General features: G+C 41.6%; 1 protein-coding gene across 2 annotated transcripts; it reads left to right on the top strand.

Moving 5' to 3' along the window:
* Positions 1 to 1,307: 1,307 nt before the first annotated feature.
* On the top strand, positions 1,308 to 24,562 carry LOC122541769 (elastase-1). Of its 2 annotated transcripts, XM_043678725.2 has the most exons (7): positions 1,308 to 1,464; positions 2,215 to 2,283; positions 13,334 to 13,443; positions 14,647 to 14,741; positions 19,891 to 20,171; positions 22,830 to 22,993; positions 24,285 to 24,562. In XM_043678725.2, exons 1-7 carry the CDS (start codon positions 1,323 to 1,325, stop codon positions 24,462 to 24,464), a joined length of 1,041 nt encoding a protein of 346 aa, XP_043534660.2. In that variant the 5' UTR covers positions 1,308 to 1,322; the 3' UTR covers positions 24,465 to 24,562. The 2 variants fall into 2 exon arrangements, with proteins under 2 accessions (XP_043534660.2, XP_043534661.2); XM_043678726.2 differs by lacking the exon at positions 2,215 to 2,283.
* Positions 24,563 to 25,337: the final 775 nt, after the last annotated feature.

The following is a 25,337-nucleotide window of genomic DNA, read 5'->3' as shown; positions in this document are numbered from 1 at the left end:
GACTAGAATTGAACACAGTATTCCAAAAATGGCCTAACCAAATTAAAAGAATAGCAGAGGTCTGATGGAACTGGGAAAGATATAAACAACAGCAGAGAGACAAAAGAAAAAGTGAGATCGTGAGAAAAAAATTATGAAGAATATCAAGCGTAAGACAAAAAATTAAATCAACTTGTATTTATGTAGCCCCTTTAACAGAATAAAGTATCCCAGGATCTTCACAGGAATGGTATCAAATCACAGATAATGAATCACAGATATTCAAATGTATTAAGAGAAAGAGGACACATTTGAAATTTGAACTGAAAATGAAGAAATGGCAGACTGGTAAAATTACTATCTTGAAGAGATTTATGAGAAAATAAAAATAAGCAAAGAGGAAGAACTTAATCTATAGGACTTGATGTTTGTAAAACGAGGCTTTGGGTGAGGAAAATGTAGTTGATTCAGTCATTGTCTTCCAAAATTATTTTGATTTTGGAATTCTGCAGATGGATTGTAAAATTGCAAATGTAAATTGTACAAATGTAAACACCTTGCCATAGAGAGCTATGGGGACAGAGTCCTTGTGTGTATTTAAGGCTGAGATAGATTCTTGAGCAGTCAGGAATCAAGGATTATGGGAAAGTCGCAGGAAAGTGGGTGTGAGGAATGTCCAATGAGCCATGACCATATTGAATGATGAAGCAGGCGTGAGGGGCTGAATGGCCCACTCCTGTCCCTATTTCTTATGGTCTTAAGGCCTACTCCATTATTTAAGCAGCATGGGCATGAGAAATCACAGAGATACTAATCTAAAGCTTGTTGTAGGGAGGTTAATAGATACAGTAGAAGACACTTTTCTCAAGAAAATTCTTGTTTTTCATGTTCTTCAAATGATTCACACAGAGACATTCATAAGAGTGGTGCAATTCTACCCAAGGCATCATTTTTAAAAGGAGCTGATAAACCCAAACCCAAAAATAGCATGATCGTAGCTCAAATTAGTTTGCTGGCAGAAGTTACACTTTGTTACGGGGGTCTTGTTTCTCTCAGTCATACTGGTTTTCCCAAAACAGTACCTTCTAGAACATGATGCTTAGTCACTGATGTTGTTGTTTGTGTATGGGCAGTCAACCTATTACTGAAACAACTGATTTGACTGACCATAGGATTGGCTGACACACAGATACACACAGAGGAACAGATCACCCAGAAGCATCTGTTTCCCTCTGTTTAGCTTGGCCTTTATTGTTGTACACAGAGCAGGTTAATCCTGGGACAATAGTGACATGGAGTCACATGAAGATCTCTGCACACCGGTCATTTATATAAATAAGAGAATGAAGAAGGGATGTTTGGAATCACACGATGGAACTCTGCTGAAGATGTTGGAACAGATTGCGACCCTTGTTGTCCTCGTACTCTCTCTAACACAAGCCTTGCACATTAGCAATGGCCCTCAAAGCAAAATTACACACTTAGGTAAGTGCATTGAAATTGCCTTCTGAATTAGAAAAACAGTCAATGATCATTTACTGGCAGACTAAATAATTTTCATTGAGATCAGTGATCATACAACTGTTTGTGTGGAGTAGGAACAATCAAGATACAAAACATAAATTTTTCTTTCATATGGACGATGCCGACGGGAATTTCTCATCCTGTCTTTGTGCGTGATGGTGACGGTGTTACTAGTTATTTTTCAAATTCATTCTCCTGATGTGGTCAACATCCACATTTTTTGTCCATTCTTATTTGCCCCAAGAAGACAATGGTCGACCTTTTATCCATTTGTGGGATGTAGGCATTGCCAACTAGGCAATGACAGCATTTATTGCCCATCCTTAGTTACCCTTGAGAAGGTGGTGGTGAGCTGCTTTCATGAACTGCAGCAGTCCTTGCAGTGAATATACACCCACCCTCTTCTTGAACTGTTGGCAGCAGTTTTTTGCTAACAACTGTGCAGCCAATATTTACAGGAATGTTTTCAGGCAAAAGAACATTCAGTTCTGAAGATAGACGGCATACGTTGGGATTATTGTCCTTGGAGATGAGGAGCTAACAGGAGATTTATAAAAGTTTGCAAAACTATAAGAAGTGCAGACAGAATAGATAGGAATGAACTATGCCACTTTGTAAAAGGATCAAGAACAAAAGGAGAATAGTTTAATGTAATTTTTTTTAAAAAGCATATATAATTGAGATGGATCTTTATTTTTATGCTGTGAGTAGTGAGGATCTGGAATGCACTGCCTGGAAGTGTGATGGAGACAGGATCACTTGATCACAGCGCAGCATTGGGTAATTATTTGAATAGAAACATTATTATTCATCGTTTTTACTGAGTAAATCTGCACTGCACTCCCTCCAAGGTTAATATATCCCTGCTGAGGATTTGAAGAACTGTGTTTCCGAAGGAGGTGGGCATCTATTGTAAATTTACTCACCATAGATTTTCCATCTTTCACCAAAGTAAAGCAGATTATTTGAGAGATAACGCAATTAAATTTCAAAAAGGCAATTTTAACCAAACAAAAGCCTTACGCATAAAAAGGCAAAGATTGGGTGTCTTTAAATTCAATGGAAGGAAAGATCAAGTAAAGTATAAAATTAATGTTATCTGATGGGCCCAGTGAATATTAACATTATTAACATTATCCACTGGGCCTCTCATGGCTTATATTTCAAATGCTGTGTTCTCTTTATTCAGCTTGTTCTATAGAACTCTGCAAACAATTAATCAAATTCCTGGTAATCAGTGCAAAAACACACTGGAATTATCCAAAAATACATAAATATATTGTCCAAAAGCCCATCAACAGAATAACATCTAGTGACCCACTTTTTGTGTTAATGTTCTCTTATAAGATGATTGATTGGTTTCCCTCCCTCTCACACTCTTCTGTTCTAAGACCAGGGAGTGAATTCAGTCAGGGTGAATCTGATTGATCTTTCTGCATTTTCAATGTGTCAAGAGAGCTGTTTAATTCTGAAAAACAGCATCAAGTTACTGTCAGTAGAAGGCTTGCTGATAATCCAGCAAATTAAGCCCCATCCTTCTTCATCTCAACTTCGCGAACTGTGGAACTCAATATTATTCAAAATGTGAAAGTGCAACAGGAGTTAGATCAGGAAGGCAGTCAGATGGACTTTTATGGCTTTGTGCTTTCCTGTAAACAGTAGCTGGCTTTCTCATGCCAAGGTTGAAGGAGAAGACCCATCACCATCTTTTTGGGGCAATACAGAATGGGCAATAAATGCCATCATTGCTAGTGACATTAATATACAGAGAGCAAGTAAAGAGGAAAGTGAGGTGAAGTGAAGCAAAGAGATGGTAGGGTCATGATAATATCTTTGGACTAGTAATCCAGAGGGACAGATGGGACAGAGGGACTCCTATACAGCCATTTGTTCAAATCCCACTCAGACAGCTGCTGAATTTGAAATTCAATCAGTGAATTAAAATCAATGCAATAAATATTATTCTCAGTAATAGTGACCATGAAACTATCATTGAATCCAATAAAAACCAATCTGGTTCACTATTGCCCCTTAGGGAAGGAATCTACCAGCTTTACCTGTTCTGGTCAAAATGTGATGTGGAGGTGCCATTGTTGCACTGGGGTGGACAAAGTTAGAAGCCAGATGACACCAGGTTATAATTCAACAGGTTTATTTGAAATCACAATCTTTCAGAGCGCTGGTCCTTCATCAGGTGAAGTCTGACTCCTGACTTGGTCTAAATATGACTTTAGATCCACATTAATGTGGTTGACTCTTAACTGAACTCTGGACAACTAGGGATAGGCAATAAATGTTGCCATTACCACATCACATGAAAGAATAATTTTTTAAGAGTTGAGTGCCTCATGAGCTATTGTTATTATATTCAAAACAGTGTTTATATTTTGCCGGGTTACCCCATTCTGCTCAGAACTAAATGATAACTAAATTCTGTCATATACTGCACCCAAGAGTATACCTTATGTTAAGTATGTTAGTACTTCAATTGAAACATTCTTATCACACCTCTCAGGAAGATCTCCATTGATCTCATCTACATTTTGGTGGGCAGTCATTCAAAATGTAAAAATAAATTTTGCTTACACACAGTACTGTGATTAGTTTTTTTGGTGGTGTCATTTAAAGAAAAATGTTAGCCCTGGAACTTGTATCTGAGCATAAAATATAAGCGATAGCAGCAGGGTTAGACCAATCAGGCTGCTTCACTATTCAATACAGTCACAGTCAATCTTCAGCTTCAACTCCACTTTACTGGTTGCTCCTTACCTCCCTTGTTTCCCTAACAGTCAATCTCAGCTTTAAATATACTCAGAGATGAAACATTGGTAATCCTCTGGAGTAGGGAATTCCATCGATTCTGAGTGAAGAAATTTCTCATCACAGTCTGAAATGATCTGTTCTGAGACTGTGCCTTTGTGTTTCCCCTTGAAACCTTCTTCAAATTCTTGTATATTTCTCGTTCATCGAAACACCAGGGAGTGAGAGGCCTGTTTGCCTGCTTCAACATGGAACAGTCCTCTCACTCCAGGAATCCATCAGTTAGTGCTTCCAATGCTAGTATTTCATTCCTTGTGTATGAAGATCAAAGTAATGCACCCCAGATATGATTTCGCAAAAGACTCAGGCAATTGTTGCAAGACTTCTTTGTTTATGTACCCCATCCCCTCATCAGTAAGGAACAACATAAGACTTGCATTGCTCTGAAGAGTCATCTAAAATCGAAACGGTAGCTTTCTCTCTCTCCATGGATGCTGCCTGACCCACCATGATACTTGCATTCTTAATAGCTTGCTGTACCTGTATGCTATCTTTGGTGTGACTTACGAGAACAGCCGTGTGTCCAAGCGTCATTCCTAATGAAGGGCTTTTGCCCAAAACATCGATTTTCCTGCTCCTCAGATGCTGCCTGACCTGCTGTGATTTTCCAGCACCACACTCTTGACTCTAACCTCTAGCATCTGCAGTCCTCACTTTTGCCTGTGTGTCCAAGTGTGTCTACTTCCAGAGGTGCAAGCAGTGAATGAGAGTCACTAAGTTCCCACTCAGACTTTCATGTCGAGAATGTTTGACTTTTAGTTTCCTTGCAGTGGGTGGTAGGAAATGAAGCTGTGCATTAATAAGGTCAGATCAGCAGTTAATGAAGCTGACAACAAACTATAATCTCTGTTAATAGGCTTCTCAATTTGGTCTCAACGCCCGGTATCTATTGGAAAATGCAACATTTTGCTCCTGATATTAAAAAAGACCTGTTGCACTTCTCACCCAATTTTCCTAGATTCCTCACCGTAGCCCATACTGTTTTCATTACTATAAAATTCCCCCCTGAATGTTCCTCCCTCTGCAATGAAGGGTGTCAGTTCTATATATAGATATCATTTTTGGAAATTGGATTTTAAAGTTGAAGATTTGGTCAGTTCTGTGAAAACGTTATTTAAAAAAGTTAGAAAATCAGTGACCTAAATACATAATTTCTAAGAATCTGACTTAATTCAGTTGCCTTGTGCATCCCTGTGGTGTTAATGGATAAAATGTTTATACTGCTGAGTTTTGGGACAGGCAGAGTAAAACAGAACAAAGCCATTCGTTTTGCTTTGATTTCAGGGCAGACTTTGGTCAGTTCGGAAGGAAATAAACATATTCAGTTCAGTGGAGCCAGTCACTTCAGCAGTGTTTCCTAGTCCATGGCATTCCTAAACCGGGAGAGTTTGTACAGAAATCTTCAAATTGTTAGAATTGAGGAAGTTTAGGTCCTCAGAATTGTCACCACAGACTCAGAAAAGAATTGTAGAATTATCACCACAGTTCATGGAAAGGAAACTGGAAAGAGTCAGCTCAGTAGAAACTGAAAAAAATGAAATTGAAGGATAGTTTCTCTGGACTGGAGACTGATACAGATAAAGGGAAATGGGTTGAAACTTTATTTTGCTGTTTATGTTAAGGTCTTTCTAAACTGTGTTTTACATTGCTTGTTTTTTTTCTCCTTTCTGCAATAAACTTGCACTCTGTTGTTAAAGAATATCTGCAGCCTCATGAATATGTTTAATTATGTGACATTAGCTAACTAAAATAAATCTAACTAAAATAACTAAAATCAAGCCAGGCTGCATTTTGGGATCTGACTTGTTCAGGACCACTATCAGCTGGGATCATAACAATTCTTTGTTCAAAATCACTCTGTAATCAAAATTTGCTTTAATACGTGGAGCCGCAGTATTCAGTTTGAGCATATTCAGGTGCCCTTTTAATCTCAGCGTACAGTATTATAATTCCATTTCTCCATTAGGAGGCAGCATTTTCTTCGAGCTGTCAAATTATTTGACAAACTGGAAATAAACCAAAATGTAAGTTGTTTTTAATCAGAGATGTACCTTACCAGTTTATTTACAATTAGTTAGCATCAACTGTGTGTTTTTATGTGATCACTCCAGTTCTGTCGAGCTCTTAAGCACAAAACAATATACAAAATTTTAGAAATTGTAAAGTGTCAGTATTTCAAAGTTGGCGCAAAATAGGGTTAAGCAAATCATTGAAGTTGACTCCTGCTTCATCAATTTATCTTAAAATACGTATGAACAGTTATATTAGCTGAGCCAAGGTAGTGGGTTAGGGAATGGGGGAGTCACACATGTGGGTAGCGGCTGGAAGTGGAGTAATGGGGGGGTTAGGGATGAAGAGGTTTGGGAATGAGGGCAAGGTAGAAGTGGAGGGTTGAGGTTTGGAGGGATTTGATGGCAGAAGTTTTGAAAAGCGATTTCTGATGGTACTCTGTGAGTTCAATGTGGTGTTGCTCCCAGATACCATTTTTCTTCAAAGTAAGACAAATTATGATGGAAAGTGTTACATTTATATAGCGCTGCTCACCATCTGAAGATGTCCTTGAATGTTTTAAAAATCATCTAGCATTAACTAAAGTAAGAGATGCTGCCAGTGCAGCAGTAAAGGGAGAGGCTGTAGTGATTCATGAATAAACATAGATAAAGATAGCCCTAGCTGTAAACAAAGTTAAAAATCACACAACACCAGGTTATAGTCCAACAGGTTTATTTCAAAGCACTGCTTCTTCATCAGGTAGTTGTGAAGCAGGGTCATAAGACACAAAATTTATAGCAAATGATTACAGTGTCATGGAGCTGTAATGATATATTAAACCTGTTGGACTATAACCTGGTGTTGTGTGGTTTTTAACTTTGTCCACCCCAGTCTAACATTGGCACCTCCAAATCAATCCTAGCTGTAAAGAAATACTGAGAAGAAGCAACACAAACTAACAGGTACAATTACAAATGGCTGCAGGAAATTAGGAAATTGAGAATTTACATTCACAATTATTTGAAGGTTGCAGGACAGATTGAGAAGGCTGTTTTAAAAACACACACACAGAGTACTTTCACTTTATAGAGACATAGTGTACAAAAGCAAAGAGATTTACTTAGGTACTGTGTGCAATTCTCCCTGCTTCAGGAATGATGTTGTGAAACTTGAATGGGTTCAGAAAAGATGCAGCCAGGGTCGGAGGGTTTGAGCTATAGAGAAAGGCTGAGTAGGCTCGGGCAGTTTTCCCTGGAACGTCAGAGGCTAAGGGGTGACCTTATAGAGGTTTATAAAATCATGTGAGGCATGGATAGGATAAATAGACAAGGTATTTTCCCCACAATGGGGGAGTCCAAAACTAGAGGGCATAGGTTTAAGGTGAGAGGGAAAGATTTAAAATATTTAAGGGGCAACTTCTTTCACACAGAGAGTGGTGCATGTATGGAATGAACTGCCAGAGGAAGTGGTGGAGGCTAGTACAATTACAGCTTTTAAAAGGCAGCTGGGTGGGTATATGAATAGGAAGGGTTTAGAGGGATATGGGCCAAATGCTGACAAATGGGACTAGATTTATTTAGGATATCTAGTCGGCATGGATGGGTTTGACTGAAGGGTCTGTTTCCATGCTGTACATCTGTATGACTCTATGATAGTACCAGAATTGAGAGACTTCAGTTATATGGAGAGACTTGAGATGCTAGGATTGATTTATTTTAGAGCAGAGAGGGTGGTGATGGATTTAACTGATGTGTAAATAATTATGAAGGGTTTTAGTCTAATAGATAGACCGAAGAAATAGAAGCAGGAGTAGGCTCCATGGAGCTCCTGCCCGAAAAGTCAATTTTCCTGCTCCTCGGATGCTGCCTGACCTGCTGTGCTTTTCCAGCACCACTCTAATCTTGACTCTGATCTCCAGCATCTGTAGTCCTCACTTTCACTGAGAAACAGAGTAGACCATTCGGCCTCTTGGGCTTCCACCACTATTCAATAGGATCATAGCTGATCTGACATCCCTCACATCTACTTTCCTTTATGTTGCCTGTAACACTTGATTCCGCAAATCATCAAGCATTTACCAATCTCAAACTGAAATATATACAAGGACTCTGTCCTGACAGCTCTCTGAAGCAAGGAGTTCCAAAGACTCACAACCCCTGAGAGAAGAGGGAGGAATTGGGAGAGATAGGGAGATACTGTTGCCACTGGCAACAGAGATGATAAACCTTAGGATACAGATTTAAGATAATTGGCAAAAGCACCAGAGGAAAAAGATTAAGAAAGCTCTTTTCATGTCATTATAATTTGAAGAGCTGCTTCAAGCTGATTCAATAGGAGCTTTCAAACAAGAATTAAACAAACACTTTAAGAGGAAACGTATGTAGGGCAAGGAAATGAAATTAATTTGATAGATCTTTCAAAGAGCCAGTGCAGGCTTGATGGGCCGAATGGCCTTCTGATGTGCTGTACAATTCAATGATCTATTATCGATAAGTTATTGCAGATTCTGCCAATGGACAAATGGAGGGGATTGTGGAACACCACTCTACAATTGTCCATGATAACAATAACTTAATAGCCTCTTGTGGTTGAATTAATTTAAAAAAAGGTTTGTTCACTGTAGTTACTTGGACGCAAAAGAAGAAATATTGAGTAGAATTTGTAGCACAACCCTGGTGTGAGACAGTTATCACGATCTAGTCTGCTACAACCAGCTCAATGAAAAGCTCCAAAACGACAGGCGAGCCCCAGGTGGACAGAGGAAGTGCTTCAATGATACCCTCAAGGCCTCACTGGGGAAGTGTGGCATTTGCACAGACACCCGGGAATCTCTGGCCAAGGACCATCCAAAGTGGAGGAGGAGCATCCGGGAAGTGGAAACCAGGTGAAAATACTGAAAGGAGCACGGTACCACACCAACACCTCACCCACTCCTTCTCATGACCACCACCTGCCCCAAGTGTAACAAAGCCTGATGTAGCCACATTGGTCATTACAGCCACCAATGGAGTCACCCTGAGAATGGAAGAGAGTCATCCTTGTCTGCGAGGGACCACCGATGATGATGACAATAAAATGTATGTTGATAGCAAACTACTCTTTTCAATAAGTAGCAATGTAGAATTATGCACAATAGCCACTGCACTGGCCATTTCCTCACAATTTTCAAAGCTTTTGAGTTCATTCTGCTTTCTGAATATCGAAGAATTACCATAATTATCTGCACCTGCTGGTCTGGGAGAACTATTATCACGGGACTTGACATGGGATTATTCTAATAAGCTGAAGAGATGCTTTACCCCACTGTCCTTTTAATGATGGATTGGATGCCAGAGGTAATGATTTGAATAAAATCAACAGTTTTGAACTTGCAGCATTGCTTTCACAAACAGAAACAGTACAGAGTCTTTAAATAAAAAGAACAGATTGAGGTCACCCTCACCACCTATGCGGCAGAAGAACATTTATGTTGATCCTCAATTATTTTGTTTTCTATTCAGATTATTTTCTTCAAGGATGGAGAGGATCTATTAGCCATTTTGAATCCTGCCTAATAAGTGTTCCCCTTAGCGGAGAGTGAACAGAAAACCCCCTTCAATCCCTTTGCAATGGCTGCACCACCAGTATCTCTCACATGAAGATGTCTGCTCAATTTACCAATGAATGCCTGTAACAGCCCAACTGTTACAGCCCAGGATTTAACTCCAGTCATCTTCTGGGCTCAGATTAAACCCTCATCAAAAAGCAATGCCCTTCCTGATATCACTCTAAGCCCTGCACCCTAAAGTCCTTGTGCACACACTCAGCCAGGTGATTGAAAATCTCTTACTCCAGTGATAGGGCTGCAAAGTGGGACTAGCTGGATAGCTCTTTTGGTAGCCAGTACAGAGATAATGGGCCGATTGGTCTCCTTCTATCCTGTAAAATTCTTTGGTTCTATGATTCCGTCTCCAACCATTCCTCCCTCTTCTTCACCACGGATTCTATTTGAAGGAACTGTTTCTTCAGATTTCTTTTCCATTAACAGAAGAATTGCAAAGGAAGTAATCAATTAACAGGACAGAGGATGTTGTTTTTGTATATAAGTACATAAGATATAGACAGATTGTTGAACAGAGAGACCTTGGAGTGCAGGTTCATAGTTCCTTGAAAGTGAAGTTTCAGGTAGACAAGATAGTGAAGAAGGCGTTTGTTATGGGACTAGATTTATTTAGGATATCTGTTCAGCATGGACAAATTGGACTGAAGGGTCTGTTTCTGTGCTGTACAGCTCTATGACTCTAGTCCTACTCTCTGCTGCCTGTACATTAACTAATCATCCCTCTATGACCCTTATCTTGTGTTTTAATATTTTGAATAACATATTATGAAATGAACGTAAGAAATAGGAGCTGCCTGTCTTTTAGAGACGTTGTCCATCATTTCATCTTCTCTCTAATAATTTTTCTTTGCTAATATTAATCAACTGTTTCCTCATTCTTATTAGTCCCTGGATTATCTATTGTGTTCACTATGTGAAGAACAAATACAAATCATTTGTTTCATCTCTGCCATATTCCCATTCCTCAAGATTTCTATCTCTGCCTCCAAGGAACATTGGCTACTCCCCTCCTTTTTTATGCACTTGTAAAGGCTCATACAATCTCTTTTTGTAATCTTGGCTAGTTTATTCTCATATTCTCCAATTTCCCCTCGTTGTCAATTTTTTGTGGCAATTTACATCAATACAATTTGACACAGACGCAAGCCAATGACATTCCAAAAAGGGTACCTAGGATGAAAGATTTCAAATGTGTGGAGAGACTGGAGAAGATGGGTCATAGAGTCATAGAGATATACAACATGTAAAGAGACCCCTTAGTCAACCTCTTCCATGCCAACCATATATCCTAACCTAATATCATCTCATTTACCAGCACTTGGTTCATATCCCTCTAAACCCTTCCTATTCATATACCCATCCAAATAGATTTTAAATGTTGCAATTGTACCAGCCTCCACCACTTCCTCTGGCAGCTCATTCCATACACGCACCACCCTCTGCATGAAAACGTTGCCCTGTAGGTCCCTTTTAGTAACATGCAGAGTAGTGTCTTTTTAAAATATTATTGCAGTAACATCAAGGGTCTGTCCATATGTTGACCCAGCTGCCTCATGGTCATTCCTATTATTTTCTCTCAGGTTTGCCTTGTTAGCAGACCAACTGTAAAGGTAGGGAAAGTCGGGAACAATTGGTCATGCCAGTTACCAGTTTTATGCGTGAGCAACAAGGGGAGTGACTCTTCATCCTTCCTCCATGAGGATAACCTGCTTGAGCTTTCACAAAATTGCATTAGTTACCAAACCATTGGAATATTTACCATGCAATCCCTCACTCTCGTCCCACAAATACCAATAATAATATTCAAGAGAGAATTCGACAAATACTTAAAGAGAAAAAAGTAACAGGCAAGAGCAGGGTTTTGGGATAATTGGATAGCGTATCAAAGGTATGGTGAACCAAATGCTGTATCATTCTATGGTTCAATGATCAGGGTCAATTTGCAAATGTTTACTTATGAGTGCAGCCCATAAAACCGTCTTTTCATCAACAGTGACTCTCAACTACATTCCACCAGTTGCAAAAGGCTGAGGTGTGCCTCAAGATATTGGCCTCATTGATCTTTCTGAGAAAGTTTTAATAGTTACTTCACAACATAATGTTACCTCAAACACATTACCCAGGCTACGGTGACAGAAGAGGATATTCTATCACTGGAAGGGTTCAAAAGAAGGAAGAGATGTTGGTACATAAAGCTGACAAAGCTGCGAGATCAGATGAGATGCTTCCAAGGATATTGAAGGGAGTGAGATTGGAAATTACAGGTGCATGAACCATAATCTTCCAGTCTTCCCTGGACTCAGCGAGGTGCAAGAAGACTGGAGAATTGCAAGCCTTATGGCCTTGTTCAATAAAGGTTGTAAAGATAAGCACAGCAATTAAAGGCTATGAGAACCCAAGAAATAAGAGCAGGAGTGGCTATTTTTAAGTCTGCCTGCACCGCTCAACAAGATCATGGTTATTCTGCCCCAGATATCAACTCCTCTTTTGTCTACTTAGCCTGGTCCTCAACTCCCTGATATTTCAAAAAGTTAGTTGCCTCCTTTTTAAAGACTTTCAGTGATCTAGCCTCTCTGGGGTTAGAGAATCTCAGACTCTCTGCGGAGGTGACATTCTTTCACATCTCCCCTCATTGTGTAACTATGTCCCCTAGTCCCAGATTCCCTCCCTAGTGGAAACATCTTCTCAACCTGTCAAGCCCCCTCAGGATGTTGTATGTTTCAATAAGGCCACCCCACATTCTTTGACCAGTCAATGGTGAGAAAACAATTACCCAGGATAGAATTAGTAGTGGCAAGAAAAAAGCTGAGTTGATTAGGAAGAGTCAGCCTGCGCTACGAAAGGAGAAATTATGCTTGACTAATTTGCTTAAGTTTTTGAAGAGGTAACTGAAAGATAATACTGTTGATGGAGTCTACATGGATTTTCAGAAAGCAAGTGCTACACAGTAAGAGGGAGAGAGTTTCTAGTCAGCCATCCTGCAAAAGGCAATGGCAAACCAGTGCGGTACATTCCTTATGTGGCCTTCTCCCCATGCACATTCTCCCCTTGTCTGCATGGGTTTCCATCTGGTGCTCTGGTTTCCTCCTGCTGTCCATAGATGTGCATGTTAGGTGGATTGGCCTGCCTAAATTACCCATGGTGTCCAGGGATGTGTAGGCTAGGTGGGTTAGCGATGGGAAATGCTGGGATAGGGTAGGGAATTTGGTCTGAATGGGATGCTCTTTGGAAAAGTGGTATGGACATGATGGGCAGAATGGCTTGCTTACACACTGTAGTGATTCTCTGATATGGACTAAGCCAATGGACCCTCAGAAATGAGAATGGGAGAAAAGATGGCAGGTACGTAGAGTGTGAGACAATCTGTGATATTTTGAGAGCAGTCCATGTTGATATTTGTATTTATTGGGTTTTCAGACTGGCCAAAGGACTGTGGTGTACCCCAGTTCACGCCGAATATAGCTGGGAGGATCGTATCGGGGAATGAGGCACAGCCACATTCCTGGCCATGGCAGGTCTCTTTACAGGTAAACAGTGAATGGGGAACACTGATACACTACGATGTATTGGTCTGGTATCTGCTGTGAGAGCATATTCTGAAATTAGCCAGCACCATGGTCAGATCATCAGTCCTATGTCAGCTCTCTGAGGAAATGTCTTGGGTTTTGAGAAACCCAAAAGTCAGAGTAGAGAAAGAGCACAAGGGATAGGGTGGAGGGCAGGACAGAAGGTTTCACAGTAAAGAGACAGAAAGTGTATATCAGGTGAGGTATGAATGGCTGGGTTAGCCTCCATGTAAAGGTAAAATGAAGGAATAGGAAAGAATCAAGGAAAGCCCGAATCAGTGATAACGAGAAATGGAAAGAGATGAGGCCATGGTCTAAAATTGGTGAACTCAGGTTTGAGCCCAGAAGGTTTCTCTCGAAGGCTAAGTTGTTCCATAAGTTTGCATTCAGCTTCATTGGAACTCTATAGCAGACCGAGGACAGGAAGGTCAGAGTGAGAGCAAAGTGGAGAATTAAAGTGACGAGTGACCGGAAGCTCAGAATATGAAAATGACAGAGCTGCAGATGCTGCAGACCTGAAATAAAGAAACCCCAGAAGGTGCTGGAGATACTCTGCCCAACTGGAAGCATCTGTGGAAAGAAAAGGAGAGTAAACCTTTCGAGTCCAATAGGACTCCTGTTCAGAGCGAAGAAGAAGAAGTTATAATGGATTCAAAACATTAACTCTGTTTGTCTTTGCACCACTGCTGCTCAGTTTGTCCAGCATTTCCAGTTATTATTTAAGCTCAGAGTAATGAGTGCAGAGTGACTGGAGTGGGGTCGCTGAGTCCCATATCCAAATCTTCAAGGATCCTAAGGGGAGACGATAGCCTAGTGGTCTTATTGCTGGGTTATTAACCCAGGTTAATGTTCTGGGGTCTTGGGTTTGAATCCTCCCACAGCTGATGGTAGAATTTGAGTTCAGCAAGAATCTGGAATCTAAAAATGACCATGATGATTGCTGGGGAAAATCCATCTGCTTCACTAATGTCCTTTAGGGATGGCAACTGCCATCCTTACTTGGTCTGGACTACATGTGACTCCATGCCCACACAGTGTGGTTGCCTCTTAACTACCCTCTGGGATGAGCAAGTAAATGCTGGCCTAGCCAGCGATGCCTTCATCCTGTGAATAAAAAATGTTATTTGCAAGACTTTAGATTAACTAGTCTTCTCTTGTTGCTAGGTGCGCTCCAGGGGGAGTAGGTCCTACAAACATGTTTGTGGTGGAACTCTCATTCACAAACACTGGGTTCTGACGGCAGCACATTGCTTTCAAAAGTAAGTGAGCAAAGGCGTGAGGCACGACGGGCTGAATCTTATGGCTTTTTTGGCTAAGTGCGGGTTGTGTTGAGTCTCTTCAAGGGATCGTTAATGCGAGGCACAGAAAGATTTCTCACCAAATTTACTAAACTTGTTTCATTAACTACCCCCTCCGCCCATGGCATCTCTCAGGTCTGATTTAGGCCCCATCTTACCAATTGCCCTGCCCCAGAACAACTCACTACTCCTCAGATATCTAGCAAAAGACCAGCATCCCTTCAGCCTGCGCCATCTTTAATAGGTCATTGTGCACCCAGACAAATATTGGCAATTCAGTATAGCCACTCACCGGCAATGTAACAGCACAGAAACTGCAAAACCAGAATGCCCAAGGCACATAACCGGCATGGCTGGTACTCTCTTACACATGCAACCACATTCTCTCACCGTAATCACTGTTTAACCACTCGGCCACACAGGTTATCTGTCCTTAGCTGCATCCTGTCTAAACACCTTCTCTGGGTCACCATTGTTCGCAATGCCCATTGAAGACCCACAGGTTGTCACTGTCCAGGAGGGGAACATCACAGATGATCACATAACCAGACAAATACCAGCACAAACATCAGCTTTGAGACTTGTATCCATCGAAGTGACACTGACACTACCCATCCTACATTCGCTTTCACGCTTTATTTGGATTAGTGCAGTGTGCCTGTGTTAATGTTCCAGTAAACCTATAGACAATGGTTGACACAATTGAAAGCACTAGCTTTCAGAGTGCCGCTCCTTCATCAGGTGGTTGTGGACAACCACACCAACTGATGAAGGAGCGGCGCTCTGAAAGCTAGTGCTTCCAATTAAACCTGTTGGAATATAACCTGCTGTTGTGTGATTTGTAACTCTGTACACCCCAGTCCAACACTGGCATCTCCAAATCATGACACAATTGGTAATGGCAAAGTGACTGGATCACTTTAATGTTGGTTGTGTCTAACCATTAGCATACAATCACATGACGGGGCCTAATAGGGGCCTGTGTGCTGTACTCTATGGCAAGATTTGTCATCAAATCAGACAAGAAGATCAATGAAGCCCGTCACAATGTCAGGGGCATCTAGTTACCAATTAAAGGGCTTATTGCTTGTCAAATGCCTTGTTGATGGCCCAACTAATCTCATTAATATTTGGTTTTCTACCTTACCAAGCTCACCAAGTAAGCTAGAAGTCAAGACAGCTCAAAACGAGAGCAGGTACCTGGCAGATTCAGCTTGCCACTTGCTCTGAAGGACCTCCGTGTTGGTTTTCACTAAATTGCGTCCCTAAAGCACGATCCACAGGCACCAGTTGTATGTACCCCTTGTCCACAGTCATAAAATCATAGTCATAGAGGTGTACAGCATAGAAACAGACTCTTCAGTCCAACTCGTGCATGCCAAATAGATATCCCAAATTAATTTAGTCCCATTTGGCAGCATTTGGCCCAAATCCTTCTAAACACTTCCTATTCATATACTCATCCAGATAAGTTTTAAATGTGAAACTATACCAGCCTCTAGCACTTTGCCTGAGAGTTCATTCAATGCACTCACCACCTTCTGTGTGAAAAAATTGCCCCTTAGGTCCCTTTTAAATTATTCCCCTCTCACCTTAAACATACGGCATCTAGTGTTAGACACCCCTACCCTGGGGAAAAGATCCTTGTCATTCATCTTATCTTTGGTGTTCATGATTTAATAAACCTCAATAATGTCACCCCTCAGCCTCCAATGTTCTAGGGATTATAGCCCTTGTCATTGCCATGTGGCATTTGCCCACCCTGGGGATGAAGAAGGCGCACTGCCAACGCAGGCTCCATATGTTCTGAGACACTGTGATAGAACGCTGCTGGATGTAGGAGTGGGACCTGAGGGTTGCAGAAATGGGACCTATCTTCTCCCAGTGACTGCGGATGACTGCTACTTTGAAAATCGATATGCGACTCTTTAGGGAGCGAAGGGTGACCTATGTGCCATCTGAGTCATTCCCACAGTATTATTACTGTGACTGATGCCACTGGTGAGGTCAGTGCTGCAGCCTGGGCAGTAGGATTCAGGAACATAGTTGGCTTTGCTAAGATGCAGGGTTCCAGCGACTGTACACACATTGCACTGAGAGGGCCACAGCACAATGCTGCAGAATTCAGCAATAGAAAGGGGGTTCCATTCCATTAAGATTTAGGTGATCTGCGATCATCATCACCACCTACTGAAAGTGTATGCCCGATAACCTGGCAGCCACCATGGTTCCTACAGCTTGGAGCGCTCTCGTGTACTTGCTGCATTTGAAGGCAGTTTACTGGAGACAAGGGCTACTATTTGTGACCATGGCTCAAGATTCCATTCCAGAAGAGCACAGGTTTAATGCCACTCATGCTTCAACCGGGGGTTGCTGAAGACAAAGTCCCACCTGATTGGACGAGTCTGAGGGCAGGTTGGATGGTGAGTGACTTGGAGAGAACCTGCAGATGATGGTCTCCCAATGTATTTACTGCTGTTGTCCTTCTAGATGGTAGAGGTCATGGGTTTGGAAGATTATCTTAAGGGGACTTGGTAAATTTCTTCAGTCCTTTTTGTGGATTGTACACACGGCTGCTATTGAATACCGGTGTTGGAGGGAGTAGTGCCAATCAAGCAAGCTGCTTTGTCCTGGATGGTGTTAAACGTCTTCAGTGTTGTTGGAACTGAACTTATCCAGGCTTTTCATCTTACACTCATCCAGACAAAGGGTAGGTGGAGGCCTAACATCATATCACTAGACCAGTAATCCAGTCCTAGGTTGCTGTTCTGGGAAAATGGGTTCAAATCTCACCACAGCAGAATCTGGAATTACAAGGAGGAAAGAAAATCTAAACTTAACCAACAATTGTCATCAAATCCCATCTGGCTCACTATTGTCCTTTATGGAAATAAATCTATTGTCCTTCTCTGTGTGGCCTACAGCGACATGATTGATTCTTAACTGCGCAAGCCACTCAGATGTAACAGACCACCTAGCGTTGACCTAGGGATAGGAAATGACAACTTAAACCTAGCCCGATCAACTCTGCAAAGTCCAGACAAATTTGCGGGCTAGTGCCAAAATTGGGAGAGCTGTCCCACAGCCTAGTCAGGCAGGAGCCTGAACATAGTCATACTCAAAGAATTATATCTCAAAGACAATATCCCAGATATTACCGTCACCATCGCTGGGAGTGTCCTGACCAACCAGCAGGTGGCAGCTCACTGGTATTCAGCTCACCACCGCCATCTCCAGGGCAATTGGAATTGGACAATAAATGCTGGCTTAGTTTGTGATAATCATGCCAGGAATTATTTTTTTAAAATGCAACAATGCCAAATTTCAAATGATCACAATAATTTCTGTGTTAGGAGCAATGGGTGCTGACTGGTTGGCAAGTTAACCCCAGGAGTCAGGAACCAAAGACTCCCCATACTCCTGGTCAATTATACAAGACTCGAACATATTCCTTTTGTTTTCAGAGAGACAGTCCCTCAGTGTGAATATGTGTCACGTTCTGCAAGCAGCTTACAAAAGAACTTAAAAACTAGGTGCAGGAGTTGGCAATTCAGCCCCTCAAGCCTGCGCCACCATTTGATATGATCGTGACTCACCTCATCTTGGCCTCAACTCCACTTTCCTACCCACTTTCCATAAACCTTCAACCCATTATTCATTAGAAATGTCTATCTCCTCCTTAAAGTTACTCAGTATCGCTACACTCTGGGTGACCCCTTATCCCAGAAGGGAAAGCATCCTGTCCACGTCTCCTTTGTCAATCCCCTTGAGCATCTTATACCTCACAAAGATCTGTTCTTATTCTTCTCGACTCCAAAGAGTTGTGAGCTTAAACTGCTGAATTTCTCTTCACAAGACAAATCCCTCATGTCTGGAATCTAGTTAACCGCATCTGAACTGCCTCCAATACAACCACACTCCTTCTCAAATAAAGAGACTAAAATTACATACAATAATCCAGGTGCAGTCTCACTAAAGCCTTGTACAGGTTATGAGTTTGTTAGTGCAGCTTTTAATGCAGTTGGGGTTGTTCAGCAAGTGCTGCCCATTTGCAGAATCACATCTAGCAGTAGCTGGTTTGTTTGGGAATTTACAAGCACAGGGTTGGTTGAATACAGTCAGTACTTTGCTTACTACAAATAGCCAAGGACCACCATCACTATCATCCTCAGAGCTGACAATACCTCCAACTTCGGCGTCATCGGCAAATTTTGAAATTGGGCTCCATGCCCCTGAATCTAGGTCATTAATAAAGATTAAGAAAAGCAGTGACCCTAATACTGATCCCCGTTCATCACTGGTCATTACTTCCCTATCACTTTTGTGTTTATGCTACTACACTGCCTTTCATTCCATGTGATCTAACTTTGTTGACATACCTGTCATGTGGCACTTTCTCAAATGGCTTTAAAAACCCATGTGTCATATCAACCACATTACCTTCATCAATTCTTTGTAACTTCACTAAAAATCATAAACACAGTGTACCCTTTATAAACCATGCTGATATTTCTTAATTAATCCATATTTGTCCATTGGCCTTTAATTTTGTCCCAAATTGCTCTATTGTTCTAATGTCTCCACACCATTGGCCACTTTGAAAAGGGGAGAAGATGCAGTGATGACAACAGGCATTCATTCCACTCCCATTTGACGACATGTGAGAGTTTCCATCCCTGGTGAAGCTGGAAGATGCCACAATTGCTTCAGAAAGGATGCCCCATTGGGATTTACCTGGATATTTACACTCACAGGTTCAGTGCCATAGTGCATGAGGCTTGTGTGGTCCTTTCAATTTCAGTGCCTCACACCTTATATTGTGGGGGTAGAGGCTGGTCGCATTAAGTCTGGGGATGTTGGTTAGGACTGCATATCTGTTTTACATTGCCTTAAAAGCTCAATGTTGAAAAATGTCCTTTGGTACTCCAACATCTGCAGTCCGCACTTTCACCTCCTTAAAAGATCAATGCTCAAGTGTAGCAGACAAAGCATCAGATGGTGATGGACTGATCAATGCTCAAATTCCTCCATTTATGTTTATGATTACACTATAATTCAGCGAGGCTGACATTAAACCACTTTTCTAATCTTAACCCATGAAACTTTCTAGAGGCAAAGCAGAAGATGCTGGGAATTGGCGTATTGTACTCGGTAAGCACAACCTGAACTGGACTGAACGGACAGAGAAGATCTACCGTGTGAAAAGAATCTACAAACATGAACACTATCGCTACCCACTCCTCAATGAAATTGATGATGATATTGCTATGGTCAGATCAGCAGTAGACATTCCACAGACCAACTATGTCCGATATGCCTGCATACCTGAGACTGCCAGGCAACTGCGTCCTGGGCATTTGTGCTGGACCACAGGCTGGGGTGCCACCAGAGGTAAGGGAGCAACCTAAGGAAGCAGGATTGAATGGAAATTAGTGTTCTGACACCCATTATTACCCTTGAACATGGGTTCAAACCCAATCCTGGAGGGGTTCTGGTTTTCAAAAGGAAGCTGGATCATTAAAGATGTTTAAATAAGTACATGAATAAGAAATGTTCTGAGGGATATGGGCCAAATGGAGAAAGGTGGGACTAGTTTAGTTTGGGATGAAAGTCGGCATGGACTGGTTGGACCAAAAGGACTGTTTCCATGCTGTATGACTCTGTGACTCTATTATCAGCAAAGAGAAAACAATGCAGGGTTAGGGGAAAGAGCAGGGCAATGGAACTCACTGATTTGCTTTTACAGGGTGCTAGGACAGGCACAATGGCACAAATTGCTTCCTTCCGTGCTGAAACTAATCTATGATTTCATTCTGTTCTTTATGGTCCAGTTACCCTATGGTCTCCAGGAACTGGGTTGGTAGTCTTTGAGGGGAATTTCATTGAACTTGTCTTCCCTGAGTGGATCTAAGTTGTCATTTTTCTGTAGCTTGTCTGACTGTCTCAGGGGATAAGGTGACCAGTTGGAGTTGGGAGACAGGAGTGCTAACATTGTAATATGACAGGTCTGGCCAGGCTTGTTTGGATCACTTGTTTGTCTTTTCTGGTCCTTTTCTTTCATTTGGATGAAGATCCCTCTGAAAGGGAAAATACTCTGCCAAAGGCTAAACATTCACCTGCTATCTTGAGGTCCTCCAAAGCTAATATAAATATTTGCCGCACGTTATCTTTGACAGTTATTGTTTCCTTTAACATTTGCTTCCCAATGCAAAGTGGCACTTCTCGCGTTGTTTTGCTAATAAACAAAATGATAGGGCAACTTCCACAGGGCAAGGCTCATTCACCCAATTGATGGGCTGAGAAACCAAACCACGATGCATGAGGTTTGGACTGCATTAGACTCCAGGGGAACCATGGTCACAGCATCACAGGAGGAGGACTGACCATGTAGCTGACTATTCTCGCCCACTCTATGAAGGTTCCACTATCACTACACCACGAGAGCCCTACTCCTCTATTTATTGTACTTGAAGACAATTAATTCCCACAAGCGGTTTCTTGTAATCTTAACCATGATAATAATGTCAATCTGTTTAATACCCTCAAATTCAGACCTTATATACAGATGCTCAGTGTGTGGTGACAATGCTGTAGTAGTAATGTCAATGGATCAATAAGCCAGAGCCCATATTAATGCTCTGGGAACATAGGATCAAATCATCTGGTAGAAAATATGCAGGGTTCTGTGGAACAGCCGGTCTGCCTGGTTTCCAATTCCACCCGCCACCAGATATGTGTCAAAACATCACTGAACAGGTTGATTCAAAATTCAAGGTGTCTGTTCAGTACACCACTTGCTGAACATCTGGCATATCAGTGGCCCACTATTTTCTGCTTTCTCAGTGCCAGTGTCTGGAAAACTGACTGGAAACTGCTGAATCCTCAGCAAGTTAAGCAGCATCTGTGGGCGGCACGGTGGCACAGTGGTTAGCACTGCTGCCTCACAGCGCCAGGGACCCGGGTTCAATTCCCGCCTCAGGCGACTGACTGTGTGGAGTTTGCACGTTCTCCCCGTGTCTGCGTGGGTTTCCTCCGGGTGCTCCGGTTTCCTCCCACAGTGAATTGGCCATGCTAAATTGCCCGTAGTGTTAGGTAAGGGGTAAATGTAGGGGGTATGGGTGGGTTGCGCTTCGGCGGGGCGGTGTGGACTTGTTGGGCCGAAGGGCCTGTTTCCACACTGTAAGTAATCTAATCTAATCAGGGGAGAGAGGAAGAAAGGGTTAACTGTTCAGATTGATATCCCTTGGGCAGAACAAGATTGATGTCTCAAATGAACAAGGTCTGGCAAAGATGAGTGAGAAAAAGAAAAAGAGAGACATGTGATAATTTAGAGAACTGGATAAGATTAACTGACAGAGTGATTAAGAAAACAGCAAAATCTTCTTGTGTTACATGTCCTGCTGTTTTAAACCCTATTGTTATTTGCAAAGAAAGTTAAGATACTTGCTCTTTTTAAAGCTGCTTTCAAGACAGTCCAATGTCCTAGTCAATTAAATGTATTTTTGAAGAAAAACCAAAAGAACTGCAGATGCTGTAAATGAGAAACAAAAATAGAAATATACAAGTATTTTTGAAGTACGTTCAGTGATGTAATAATGTAAGACAGACCACAACCAATGTGTACAAAGCAAGTTCCCATAAACAAAACAATAGTTTATTTTACGATGCTGATTGAAGAGCAAATATTGGCCATCACCCTGGGGAAACCTCTCCTGTTCTTCAAATTAGTGCCATTGGAGCTTTTATGTGAATGTGAGGGAGCAGCTGGGACCTTACGTTAACATCTTGCCCAAAAGAAGGCATCTATGTTGAAGCCTGCAATGGAATATTGGGCTATAATTAGCACTGAGGTTTCTGGAGCGGGAGCTCATAATTATCTGACTCAAAATCTCCAACCAGGCTACAGTTAGATATATATTCATACCACAGCAGGCCTAAGCTAAAATAATACGCAGAGTGATAAACCAAGCCACTTCAGATGTTAGCAGGAGCAAGGGATTGGACCAACGAAATAACATGGAACTCTGTCTTTTTTTTCTTTTACAACAGGACAAAAGGAAAACATCATATTATCTGAAGTTCTGAATCAAGCCAGGCTGCCAATCATTGATCATCAAACTTGCAAAATGAAAAAATTCTGGGGGGACCGAGTGAGGAACACGATGATCTGTGCCGGTTACAAAGATAAAGAGGGACCACCAGCTGCTTGCCAGGTAACTGGAAGGAAATAGGTTTGATTTTAGCACTCACCGCCCTCCTCCCTCATTTCACATCTCATGTCAGACAACTTGAGGATTAGTTTTGTAGTTTCACACGACAGGTTACATTCCAGATTCCATCTCATCGCTGAGTAAATGTCTCACCTGAAATTGCTGAGTCCAGGAAGACTCTCTTGAACCTGCTGATTGATTAGCTTTGGAGGAGACAGAGAAAGTGTGGGTAGATTCAGCACTTCAAGGAATTGAAAATCATTCAATATGTTTATTCACGATGGTGTGTCGCTGGATCACTGTTTAATGATGTGTCATTGGCACTTACAGTTTAATAGTGAATCACTGCGAATCACTGTTTAATAGTGTCACTGGGGTTCCCTGTTTAATGGTGTCTCACTGGGATTCACTGTTTTTAATGGTGTGTCACTGGGACTCACTGTGCTTAATGGTGTCTCACTGGGATTCACTGTGTTTAATGGAGTCTCACTGGGAGTCACTGTGTTTAATGGTATGTCACTGGGACTCACTGTGCTTAATGGTGTCTCACTGGGATTCACTGTGTTTAATGGAGTCTCACTGGGAGTCACTGTGTTTAATGGTATGTCACTGGGACTCACTGTGCTTAATGGTGTGTCACTGGGTCTCACTGTTTAATGGTGTCCTACTGAGACTCACTGAGTTTCAAAGTGTGTCACTGGGATTCACTGTATTTAGTGGTATGTCACTGAGACTCACTGTGCTTAATGGTGTCTCACTGGGATTCACTGTGTTTAATGGTGTCTCACTGGGATTCACTGTTTAATGGTGTCTCACTGGGATTCACTGTGTTTAATGGTGTCTCACTGGGATTCACTGTTTAATGGTGTCTCACTGGGATTCACTGTGTTTAATGATGTGTCACTGGGATTCATTGTGTTTAATGGTGTCTCACTGGGATTCACTGTGTTTAATGATGTGTCACTGGGATTCACTGTGTTTAATGGTGTCTCACTGGGATTCACTGTGTTTAATGGTGTGTCACTGGGATTCACTGTGTTTAATGGTGTCTCACTGGGATTCACTGTGTTTAATGGTGTCTCACTGGGATTCACTGTGTTTAATGATGTGTCACTGGGATTCACTGTGTTTAATGGCGTCTCACTGGGATTCACTGTGTTTAATGGTGTCTCACTGGGATTCACTGTGTTTAATGGTGTGTCACTGGGATTCACTGTTTAATGCAGTGACACTGGGAACCACTGTATCTAATGGTGTATTAGTGAGGTTCAGTGCATGTTATCCTGTGTTTCAGGGGGATTCTGGTGGTCCTCTTCTCTGTCAGCTTGATTCGCACAAGTGGGAAGTCCATGGGGTGGTCAGTTTCGGACCTATTGGTTGCACAGTTGAGAACAAGCCGAGCGTCTTTACCAGAACGACTGCCTATCTCCCTTGGATTGAGAAAACAAGGATTCGGGACTATTTCTTTGACTAAAGCCAAGGCTGTCTGCACCATCGCTTCAGTTTAGGCAAACAAGGAGTGTTGTAAAGTATTAATTACTATAGAAATTAAAGTTTTGAAAGAAAAATGTACTGTTTGTGTTGATTCAAACTGCTGCAGCACCAATTTCTATGTACTTATTTGAATGTTCAATGGAAGTGAATATCACATTTTTTTTCAAAAAGAGAAAGGCAAGAGATTTAGCAGGAGAGAGAAATAACTTCTAGCACTTTTTCTATCCTCAAGAATCCTCAAAGTGTTGACGGCCAATGAACTATTTCTAATGTATCAAGACTGTGGGAAAGGAGGAAACATTTTTAAGTAATCTGAAAAAGATTAACAAATGAACAAGGTGCTTAGCAAAACAAAGGGAATCAATGGAAAATTCTGCAAGGTCCAGCAATAGCGTTCAGAGATAGAGGGCACAACATCAAGAGGTCACATACAGAGAGAAGGAACAATGTTCAGAGAGTGTGTGGAGAAAATTGTGTAATGTCTAAAGACATTATCCAGAGTACAAGGCACAATGTCTAGACACAGCATCTGAGAGAGATGTACAAAGTCTACAGGCAGTGTCCAGAGAGAGATAGAGAGATGCACAGTGTCCAGACAGAGAGGGAACAATATCCTGGGGCCATACCCAGACATGTGGCATAGTGGTAATATCACTGGTTTAGTAATTGAGAAAGCCAGTCTAATGTCATGAGAATGTGGGTTCAAACCCCACCACAGCAGATAGTGAAATTTGAATTTAGTAATTTTAAAAAATCTGGCCTAACCATTGTTGTTTAAAAAAAAATCATTGTTACCTGGTCTGTCCCTCTGGGCAACAACTCAGGATGGGCAATAAATGCTGACCTATGAACA

The sequence above is a fragment of the Chiloscyllium plagiosum genome, unplaced genomic scaffold, assembly GCF_037043375.1.
Source record: "Chiloscyllium plagiosum isolate Xiang-an unplaced genomic scaffold, Cpla_swu_hap1 HiC_scaffold_43, whole genome shotgun sequence".
Classification (NCBI taxonomy): domain Eukaryota; kingdom Metazoa; phylum Chordata; class Chondrichthyes; order Orectolobiformes; family Hemiscylliidae; genus Chiloscyllium; species Chiloscyllium plagiosum.
This window is presented reverse-complemented; position numbering and strand designations above follow the sequence as displayed.